The sequence below is a fragment of the Megalobrama amblycephala genome, linkage group LG18 (assembly GCF_018812025.1).
Source record: "Megalobrama amblycephala isolate DHTTF-2021 linkage group LG18, ASM1881202v1, whole genome shotgun sequence".
Taxonomy (NCBI): domain Eukaryota; kingdom Metazoa; phylum Chordata; class Actinopteri; order Cypriniformes; family Xenocyprididae; genus Megalobrama; species Megalobrama amblycephala.
This window is the reverse complement of record NC_063061.1, coordinates 33,580,384-33,590,969: the sequence shown is the minus strand read 5'-3', so window position 1 is coordinate 33,590,969 and position 10,586 is coordinate 33,580,384. Positions and strand designations below refer to the sequence as shown.

At 35.7% G+C, this 10,586-nt stretch overlaps 1 protein-coding gene and 1 long non-coding RNA gene across 2 annotated transcripts; one reads left to right on the top strand and one right to left on the bottom strand.

Moving 5' to 3' along the window:
- Nucleotides 1–4,175, bottom strand: LOC125252512 (phospholipase A2 inhibitor and Ly6/PLAUR domain-containing protein-like). Its single transcript, XM_048165877.1, has 5 exons — nucleotides 4,055–4,175; nucleotides 3,872–3,967; nucleotides 3,557–3,691; nucleotides 533–643; nucleotides 1–400 (listed from the first exon to the last, which is right to left on the bottom strand). The coding sequence occupies exons 1-5, from the start codon at nucleotides 4,101–4,103 to the stop codon at nucleotides 201–203; spliced, it is 591 nt and encodes a 196-aa protein (XP_048021834.1). The 5' UTR covers nucleotides 4,104–4,175; the 3' UTR covers nucleotides 1–200.
- On the top strand, nucleotides 643–4,231 carry LOC125252513. The gene is made up of 4 exons (XR_007181236.1): nucleotides 643–1,138; nucleotides 2,144–2,277; nucleotides 3,595–3,645; nucleotides 4,061–4,231. It is a non-coding gene; the product is annotated as an uncharacterized LOC125252513 (long non-coding RNA).
- Nucleotides 4,232–10,586: the final 6,355 nt, after the last annotated feature.

The window sequence follows — 10,586 nt, the reverse complement described above, 5'->3', positions numbered from 1 at the left end:
CAAAGGTGATCATTACGTTTTATTTCAGTGATTATTACATTTTATTTAATATTTCATAAAATGTATGATGTAAAATGTAACTAATCAGATTTTGTATATTGTTTTAAATTCCTCATACCAGGTCAAATCTAGTTCAGATAAAAATATGAGCTCTATATTCAGTACAGTGTGTCTGATTGTAGGATGAAGAGCTGCTGGATTCAGTGCAGCAGGAAGTAGGAGAGCAGAGAACAGCAGAGGAACAGGAAGCTCTGGGAGACACTCTGAGCACCGTTACACAGGTTCCCATCACAACAAGTGGCGTTCGCAAGGTTAAAAATAGTAGCTACAGCTGTTGCTGCATCACAAACTGATTTGGTGGCACAGCCTTTTACAACCGCTGTCTGATTTACATCAGTCACTGATGAAAGAAAACAGAAGTGGATTAATGAATGAAAGCTGAGGTGTCTAATCTGACTATTGGTAGCTGTAGCAAATAATGCATAAGATAAAAAAAAAAAAAAACATAAAAAAATCTCTTCATCCACCTCACCTGTAAAGCAGCGGTCTTCAGTCCCTGAACAGCTCAAAACGTTTGTGCAGTTCTTTATTGTTGTTCCATCACAACTGAAACATTTCTTTACATTCGTGGTGTTAGAGGGCTCTACAGACACACAACATTGTTCCAATGAAAAGTTTTGTCCTATAATCTTTTGTCAAATTGGAATAACTTTCGTGTTCACACTTGTTGTTCAGTTCTCTTGGTTCTGTCACTGAAGAAATGCTGTCACTGTCTATGGCGGTCTCGTTCAACAGTTTAATAACGTTGCACTACATTGCTCTTTAAAACTGTGCACAAGAGAGCAAGCGAATTAATGATTTCAGTTTCAATTTATCTCTGAAAAGGACAGATAAGAATTGCCGCGAGCAGCCGGTATACTAGTGTGATGCCCCAATTGTTGGTCCGTCACAATTGATGTATTTAATATATTCTCTGTATGTGAAAATACATTGAAGGAATGGTGGTTCTGCCAGACCAGTAGAGGGCGCTATGTGAGTGCAGTGTGTTGTTATGGGTCTGCTGCGTTGATCGACCGTCATAACCCAGCAAGACCGGAGCTTATCACACGCACATTTTTGTCCTGTCTTTATTCCACAGGTTAGTCGATTGTTTTATATCACGTCAATCTTAATGGATGTTGAAAGAATACATGTTAGTGCATATTAAGAGTTGGAAATTGATTCCTTTTGATAAAGTTTTGCATGATTAATCATTAAATGTAATCGCGATGTTCACCCGCGATTGGATGCTATGTATGAATATGTTTATGAATATGAATATGCCTTTATATAAAGTAATTATAATGTTTAATCCACTTTAAAATGCTTGTGAAAGGTCTTAAAGGGTTAGTTCACCCAAAAATTAAAATTCTGTCATTTATTACTCACACCTCATGTTGTTCCACACCTGTAAGACCTTCGTTAATCTTTGGAACACAAATTAAGATATTTTTGATGAAATCTGATGGATAAGTGAGGCCTCCATAGGGAGCAATGACATTTCCTCTCTCAAGATCCATTAATGTACTAAAACGCATCTAAATCAGTTCATATGAGTACAGTGGTTCAATATTAATATTATAAAGTGACAAGAATATTTTTGGTGCGCCAAAAAACCAAAATAATGACTTATAAAGTGATGGGCGATTTTTTTTTTTTTTGTGTGTCAAATCAGCAGTTCGGAGCGCCAAAGTCACGTCATTTCAGCCGTTGGGAGTTTGACACACGATCCGATGACAGCCATCTTTATATAAGTCGTTATTTAGGTTTTTTGGCGCACCAAAAGTATTCTCGTCACTTTATAATATTAATATTGAACCACTGTACTCACATGAACTGATTTAAATATGTTTTTAGTACCTTTATGGATCTTGAGAGAGGAAATGTCATTGCTCCCTATGCAGGCCTCACTGAGCCATCGGATTTCAACCAAAATATCTTAATTTGTGTTCTGAAGATCAGTGAAGGTCTTACGGGTGTGGAACGGCACGAGGGTGAGTAATAAATGACAGAATTTTAATTTTTGGGAAAAATATATAACCCAGTAAGACCGGATCTGATTACACACATATTTTTGTCCTGTCTTTATTCCACCATTCTACAGGTTGCTGGGAACGCTTAACTGTCAGCTTATACGGAGGTCCTGTACCCGCTACACTAGAATCACTCTCAGTATTATAAACAGCAAAACAGAAGTGATTTTAGATGGTTTATAGTCAGGTGAACAACACACCACAGGTGAAAAAAGTACACTTCATTAATGTACTAAAAGTGCTTTATTTTCATGCACTTGTTTTGTACTTAATATACTAAAAATTCTTCTGTAGTACTGCTTAAGATAATCTTAAGAACATCTAAGTGTACTCAACTGTGCTATTATGAGACACCAGGAATATGACCTAAAATGGGACCCTGGACCACAAAACCAGTCATAAGGGTCAATTTTATAAAACTGAGATTAATACAAAATTTGAAAGCTGAATAAATAAGCTTTCCATTGATGTATGGTTTGTTAGGATAACAATATTTGAAAATCTGGAATCCAAGGGTGCAAAAAAGATCTAAATATTGAGAAAATTGCCTTTTAAAGTTGTCCAAACGAAGTGCTTAGCAACACATATCAACTCACAAAAATAAAATTTTGATATATTTAAGGTAGCAAGTTTACAAAATATCTTCATTGAACATGATCTTTACTTAAATGATGTTTAATTAACAAAATTCGGGAGGAGAGGGTGCAGATAATTAGACTAATTATCACAAGTGGAAAGCATTCAGCTAATCAACCAACAGAGGCATATATACTGCAGGCTTACCTCTGTTCAACTGACAGATTATCAGCATCCCTCCACCACCCCATCTCCTCACTTCTGGTTCTATCTCTCATAACCACATCCGGGGGGAGTACTCTGGGTTCGGGCCAAAATTCCGAGCTTGGAGCCCTCCCCTTGGACAGCACGCCAAATACGCATGACTTTATCTAATTGTATGTATATGTGAACTCATGAATATCCTAATGATTTTTGTCATAAAAGAAAAATCACTAATTTTGACCAATACAATGTATTGTTGGCTACTGCTACAAATATACCTGTGCAACTTATGACTGGTTTTGTGGTCCAGGGTCACAAATGTGCTTTTAACATACATTTAACATTTTTGTATTAAAAAAAAATCTATTTAATTGCCACTTGCAGTACACTTGAACCCATCTTTCATTTTCTTTTCATACACAGGTTCAAGTGTACTGCAAGTGGTAATTAATAATTTAAAAAAAAATACAGAGACAGTATGTTAAAAGCACATACTTATGATGTCTCAAAATAGGACAGTTGAGTACACTTAGATGTTCTTAAGATTATCTTAAGAAGTCACATTTGTTTTAACTGAACCAAACTTGCCAAGTGTGAACAAACCCTGAAGCAACATTACTTTTTGGCTGACGTCACAATCCCCAATAGAAAGTCCAACCACAATTATTTTGTCCTTTATGACTGTTGACTGTACAATACAATACCTGGAGCATCTTGGGAGTTACACAGGTCTGTGTTACAGCAGGAAGTAGAGGCCTTTACTGAGCCAAAGCTGAGGGACCCATTTGCACAGGTACTTGCTGGATTACAACCTCTAAGCTTAGTTATGGTAGTATTTACTGAAAAGCAGAGAGAAAAGACAAACGTAATGTAAATTAATGTCCATAAAAGTAGTTGTTCTGTGCTGAGTTCTACATATTAGATCAACATAATTTATAATACGCAGCAAAAATAAATGATAGCAGCATCTCCATCAGCCAATTATATCAATCATTTTCAATCCATCATACTGGACTTACCAACAGTTGTTAAACCGAAGCAGTTGGTAGATCCATTGGAGCATGTTTGCTGTGTACAAGAGCTCGACGCACACAGATTACAGCTGAGAGAGTGTCCTTTAATAATAAAAATAGACAGACAGAGAGAGATTATCTATATTTGTATTTAATAACATTAAACACAAACATTATTTGTCTTTGTACCTGCAGTGAAAAGAATGAAGAGAAGAAAAACTGAGATTTGCAGATCCATCTTTGATCAGGAGAATGTAATACTGCACCTGCTTCAGTGCTCATTTATATCTTATCAAAAGGGGAGGATCTTCATGAGAAAATGAAAGTTTAATAGAAAAACAATGAAATAAAAGTCAAGTCAAGTCACCTTTATTTATATAGTGCTTTTTACAATACAGATTGTGTCAAAGCAGCTTTACATTGATAACTGGTACATAGTTTTTGCTGCACAGCAGCTCTTAAAGAATAGTGTCAATGCAGGCAGATCAGAAGCACTGTTGAATAAATGTCAAGAATACTGTTGAATATCAAATGTCAAGTCAAATGTCAAGTGTCCCCAACTAAGCAAGCCAAAGGCAACAGCAGCAAGGACCCCAAACTCCATCAGGTGGCAAACAAGTGGCAAATAGGTGTTAAAATGGAGAAAAAAAACCTTGGGAGAAACCAGGCTTAGTCGGGTAGATTAAAAACAGTAGATTAAATTATTTACTTCCCAATATTACAACTTCAGCACAGGGGTGTAGTGTGGAAATGAATCTTGTTCTTTATAAGAAAACTATATTTAAAAGGATAGGACATCTCATAAAATTAAAAGGACGATAAATATAATAAAAACTATAAAGATATAGTCCTTAAAATTTCTAAAAATATGAATACACCACAACTATAATGACAACGGCAGAGAGAAATTATGTTGTTTATTTATTCATTTATTTTTTCAGCTAATGAATAATTAAAACATTGAGCCAATCAAAATCCATCCTACTATAAGATTGAGCTTGAGCATTAATTATACAATAAACATATCGTTTGCTGGTGTGACACTAATGGAGTAATTTTATTGTTACCGTTCTTGGTATGAATGGCCCTAAGTAACAGTGTGTTCACAATGTGATAAAAACAATGTATAACTTGTTGATTTACACCCACCACAAACTACTGTGCTCAAAGTTTTTAATTAGCATATGTTTTATATATTTTTGTTTTATATTAAGCTAGACCATGCATTTAATTGCTAACCAGCTAAAGCATACAGCCTAAACAAAACAAACAAATTAAATTCACAGAGCAGACTTGTTTTGGTTTTCAAAAACATTGGTATTGTGTTTGCTAAATCTTTGGAACTGCCTGTCGCACACAAAATAATGCTAAAGGCACAACCGATGAAATGTTGTCGAGGAACCAGTCTATGAATAGTTCACATTCTTATTTCACTCAAACAGAGTGTTTGTCTAGCCAACTGTTGCCAAACACATTAAACACATGGATACAAATTCACAATATAACCTACCTAACATGTTTGACAAATAACATATTATTTTTGGGTATTTGTACTTTACTTGAGTCTTTGAGTGCAATTTAAACTGAATACTTGTGTTTGTACTTAATTACATTTTGCAGTGGTGTTCCGAGGCTTCACAGTCAGGTTGTTGTTATTCAAGTTTTTTTTTTTTGCTTGGCTGCGAAATAAAGTGCAACAGTATGCTTCTGAAAGTAAAAACAACATGTATGAGGTCTGAGGTTAAGAAATATGATTCTGTAGGTTTCAGCAAAACAGTGTTTGTGTTTTGAGAAGCTCTGTTCCAAAAGTTTGTGGACACATAATGCTTTTTAAAAGGGTGTTCAAGTAATTCAAGTATGATTGATGACAATTGTTAAATAAAGTATTTATTTTTGTTTTGTTTTTGCACACAAAATGTATTCTCATCGCTTCACAACAATAAGGTTGAACCACTGCAGTCATGTTGACTATTTTAACCTTTATTACCCTGAAGGTCCACCAAATATCGTCCCCCAACCCTTAAAAGAACTCCATATTGTGACCGTCTCTGAACGTTCTGGGAATGTTAAGGACGTTGTCTAGTAACGTTCCCAGTATGTTCAGAGACAGTCATAATGTGGAGTTCTCAGTTCACAAATACCGGTGAAGAGCTTTTTTCTTTCTTTCTGTAAGACAGAAACATTAGTTTTAGCCAAATAACGTCCCGCAAACCCTAAAAGAACTCCACATCGTGACCATCTGGGAACGTTACTAGGCAACATCTTTAACACCAGTGTGGACGTTCTGAGAATGTTCTGGGAACGTAATATTTCTACACTTCAACACTTTTTGTAGTTTTTTATTTTATTTTGTACATCCAGTGAACAGAATGAAGAGAAGAAAAACAGATTTGCAGATCCATCTTTGATGGGGAGGTGATCGAAATACAGTGCACAGGATAAATGAGTACACCCCCTCTGAAACTTCTCAAAGTCAGCAATTACTCAATTACTTTGAAGACATGTTAGGGTTCTTTAGAGATATAATGTTCCAGCAAGTCTGCTTAATCAATTACCAAAGAAGCATGTCGAACGTATTCAGGAAAATAAGATTTTCTTATCAAGGTGATAAAATGTCATGTAGCAAAAATGAGTACACCCTCCTAAAAGATACTAAATAAAATGAAATATTTTTTTTCTTGTGTAAGTTTAAGGCAATGTCTGATCAATAGCTAAGTATGTTGAACCAAAACATTTAAAGAGAAGTAATTTCTTGACAATTAAATGTGTTATATAGCCCACTGAATCATTCTCAGACTTAATGCTGACAACAATCGAAACACTTGGGAGAGAACTGTCAGGAGACTTATTTCGTAGCACAAGAGAGGACAGTGGTACAAGAGCATTACCAAATCATTGTTTTAAGTGTAAAAATATAGCAAAAGTAACAGAAATTCAGAAACAATGGACTTGTGACAAGGCCCCTGAAATAATCAGGCCTTCATTTTAAGCTTTCATTTAGTGATGAGGGATTTTTTTGCTAGACAAAGAGCTGGGGAAATACCAAGGGAGTGTCTCAGAGCCAGCAAAAGCTAAGAAAAGACTGACTGTTTATCTCACAGAGTAAGATGCAGCCTGCAGAAATGACATGCATGGTTGTTGTTGTGGAGAGAAAAATCTAGCATAGAAAGTCAAGGGTCAGGAGCCCAAATTAAGCTGATCTCTTTGATGGTGGCATCTTTTTCTTTTCTTTTCTTTTCTTTTCTTTTCTTTTCTTTTCTTTTATTGACCAATAAACCTCTGTTAATTCTCAATTCTGTAGACATGAGAAAATAAGTCAATCTGGTTAGTAATATATGAAGCTGGTAATGCTGTTTGTGGAGTTGTTTAATCAGATCTACAGAGATTTAATGATTTTTATCTTCAGTTTCTTCAGTTTTTATCTAATGTTACCCTTTCCTCATTCCCTGCATTGTTGGGCATTTTTTCAATGAGGATATGCATTCTGAAAAACCTTTCTGAGAAACCCAAGGTGAAAACCCTTCTGTGGAAATGTATTGCACTCAATCTTAACTCTCTTGAGCGCCTGTGGGGGATTCTGTAGACCCCCCCTCCTCAAATCCGGACCTTGAGATCCACATTCCTGCAGAGTTTAGCTCCAACCCTGACAGTTAATAATATAATTAAGTGATTAATTAAGGGATGATTAAGCTTTAATGATGAACATGTGCTGTTAACAAGCAGAATCACTGAAGAAAAGAGAAACCCAAGAACTACAACTGACTTAGATTAAATCAACTGAAGATAAAAGTCTCTGAAGATCTGATTAAACAACTCCACAAACAGCATTACCAGCTTCACTTATTGCTAACCAGACTGAATTTTTTTGTTTCTGTCACACGTCTACAGAAGCTTTTACTGAGAATTAACAGAGGTTTAGATGTTGATGTCTTATTGAAAATGTTTGGTTTGAGGTCACCATTGTGGAGATCAGCATTTGCTTTAGTTTAGCTCTTGACCCTTGACTTGACTGAGTTGATTATCAGTAATTGCAGGTGTTTTTGGAAAACATTTCTGCAAGATCAACATGTCTGTTTTAAAGATCAAATGACTGCATTAAAGTGATTTAAGCATTTGCATCTACTTGCTTTTGGAATTTAAATGTTATTTGAGAAAAATAATAAACTCAAATGATGTGATAACTGTTTGTAACACTGAAGTGATTTGTGCAAGATTGCCCAATATTTATATTATAAAAAAGTAAAAAATGACATAAAACAAAAGTCTTTAATGTATAATGTAATGTAAAGTTGTTCTGATCAAAAAAATAAGAGCTGGAGAAATACCAAGGGAGTGTCTCAGAGCCAGCAAAAGCTATGAAAAGGCTGACTGTTTATCTCACAGAGTAAGATGCAGCCTGCAGAAATGACATGCATGGTTGTTGTTGTGGAGAGAAAAATCTAGCATAGAAAGTCAAGGGTCAACAGCCCAAATTAAGCTGATCTCTTTGATGGTGGCATCTTTTTCTTTTCTTTTCTTTTCTTTTCTTTTCTTTTCTTTTCTTTTCTTTTCTTTTCTTTTCTTTTTTTTTCTTTTTTTTTCTTTTCTTTTCTTTTCTTTTATTGACCAATAAACCTCTGTTAATTCTCAATTCTGTAGACATGAGAAAATAAGTCAATCTGGTTAGTAATATATGAAGCTGGTAATGCTGTTTGTGGATTTGTTTAATCAGATCTACAGAGATTTAATGAGTTTTTTATCTTCAGTTTCTTCAGTTTTTATCTAAGGCTTAACTAAGGCTGTGACTGAAGTCAGTTGTAGTTCTTGCGTTTCTCTTTTCTTCAGTGATTTTGCTTGTTAACAGCAGGTGTTTATCATCATTGCTCAATCATCACTTAATTAATTGCTTAATTATTTCATTAACTTTAACTCTGCTTCAGTGTTATTTTAACACTATTTAGAGAGGGACCAAATGTACTCTGAGCAGAGTTGATTTAACTCTGGTGATTTTGCGGGGTACCCTTTCCTCATTCCCTGCATTGTTGGGCATTTTTTTAACATAACAATGAGGATATGCATTCTGAAAAACCTTTCTGAGCGTCGTAACACTCTTGAGCATCTGTGGGGGATTCTGTAGAGACGAGTTGAGCAACACTTCCTATTAAAGATCAGGGCATTTAAAGAGCTCATCATCCATGAATTAAACAGGACAGATATGGCAATTTGTCATGAACTCGTACATACAATGGACTTGTAACAAGGCCCCTAAATAATCAGGCCTTCATTTTAAGCTTTCATTTAGTGATGAGGGATTTTTTTGCTAGACAAAGATCTGGAGAAATACCAAGTGAGCCAGCAAAAGCTATGAAAAGAGTCACTGTTTATCTCACAGAGTAAGATGCAGCCTGCAGAAATGACATGCATGGTTGTTGTTCTCACTGGAACTACCTACTGTAGCCAAAGCACAATAAAGTCAGTTAGCCATTTCCAACGCCCATATTTACAAAATATAGATTCTGGGAATCAGTACTCTGGTCTCATGAGACCAAATCAATCATTTTGGATCTAACAGCATCCAAAATGTTCTGGTGTTGCTAGAGGAGGAGTACAGTGAGAACTGCCTGATTTCCACAGTGAAGTTCAGTGGTAGTAAAGCTCTTATATAGGGATGTATGAGTGCTGAAGGTGTGAGGGAGCTGTGCTTTATCAATGCTGTCATGAATTCCCACACCACTGTGTAATTTAATACACAAACTTGAAACAGAGGGTTACCCTTTCCTCATTGCCTGGATTGTTGGGCATTTTTTCAACATAACAATGAGGATATGCATTCTGAAAAACCTTTCTGAGAAACCCAAGGTGAAAACCCTTCTGTGGAAATGTATTGCACTCAATCTTAACTCTCTTGAGAGCCTGTGGGGGATTCTGTAGACCCCCCCTCTTCAAATCCGGACCTTGAGATCCACATTCCTGCAGAGTTTAGCTCCAACCCTGACAGTTAATAATATAATTAAGTGATTAATTAAGGGATGATTAAGCTTTAATGATGAACATGTGCTGTTAACAAGCAGAATCACCGAAGAAAAGAGAAACACAAGAACTACAACTGACTTAGATTAAATCAACTGAAGATAAGTCTCTGAAGATCTGATTAAACAACTCCACAAACAGCATTACCAGCTTCATATATTACAAACCAGACTGACTTTTTTGTTTCTGTCACACTGTTTCTTTTTTGTTTCTTGTTTCTGTCACAATGGTCACCATTGTGGAGATCAGCATTTGCTTTAGTTTAGCTCTTGACCCTTGACTTTTGTTGAGTAATTGCAGGTGTTTTTGGAAAACATTTCTGCAAGATCAACATGTCTGTTTTAAAGATCAAATGACTGCATTAAAGTGATTTAACTCTGGGGATTTTGTTGTGCAGTGTGTGATGTTACTGAGGTCTCTTCTAAAGCTTCAGACAAAACAAGTGTTAGACCATTGGAGTCTTTAGTTTAGGAGAAAAATCTAAAGAACAGTGAGTGATGTTACTGAGATCTCTTCTGAAACTTCAGAGAAGACTGAAATGTATAATGCTATTTAAATAATAGTTTCAGTATTTACAATATTAGTAAAAATGTACTGAAATGAGACATATAAGGGAATAATCAGCTCTTAGTATCCTGAGCATAGAGAAAGCTCTGTCAGAGCCATAGCCTTGTGGACAGCACAACAACATTGAGACACAACAGTTCCTCAG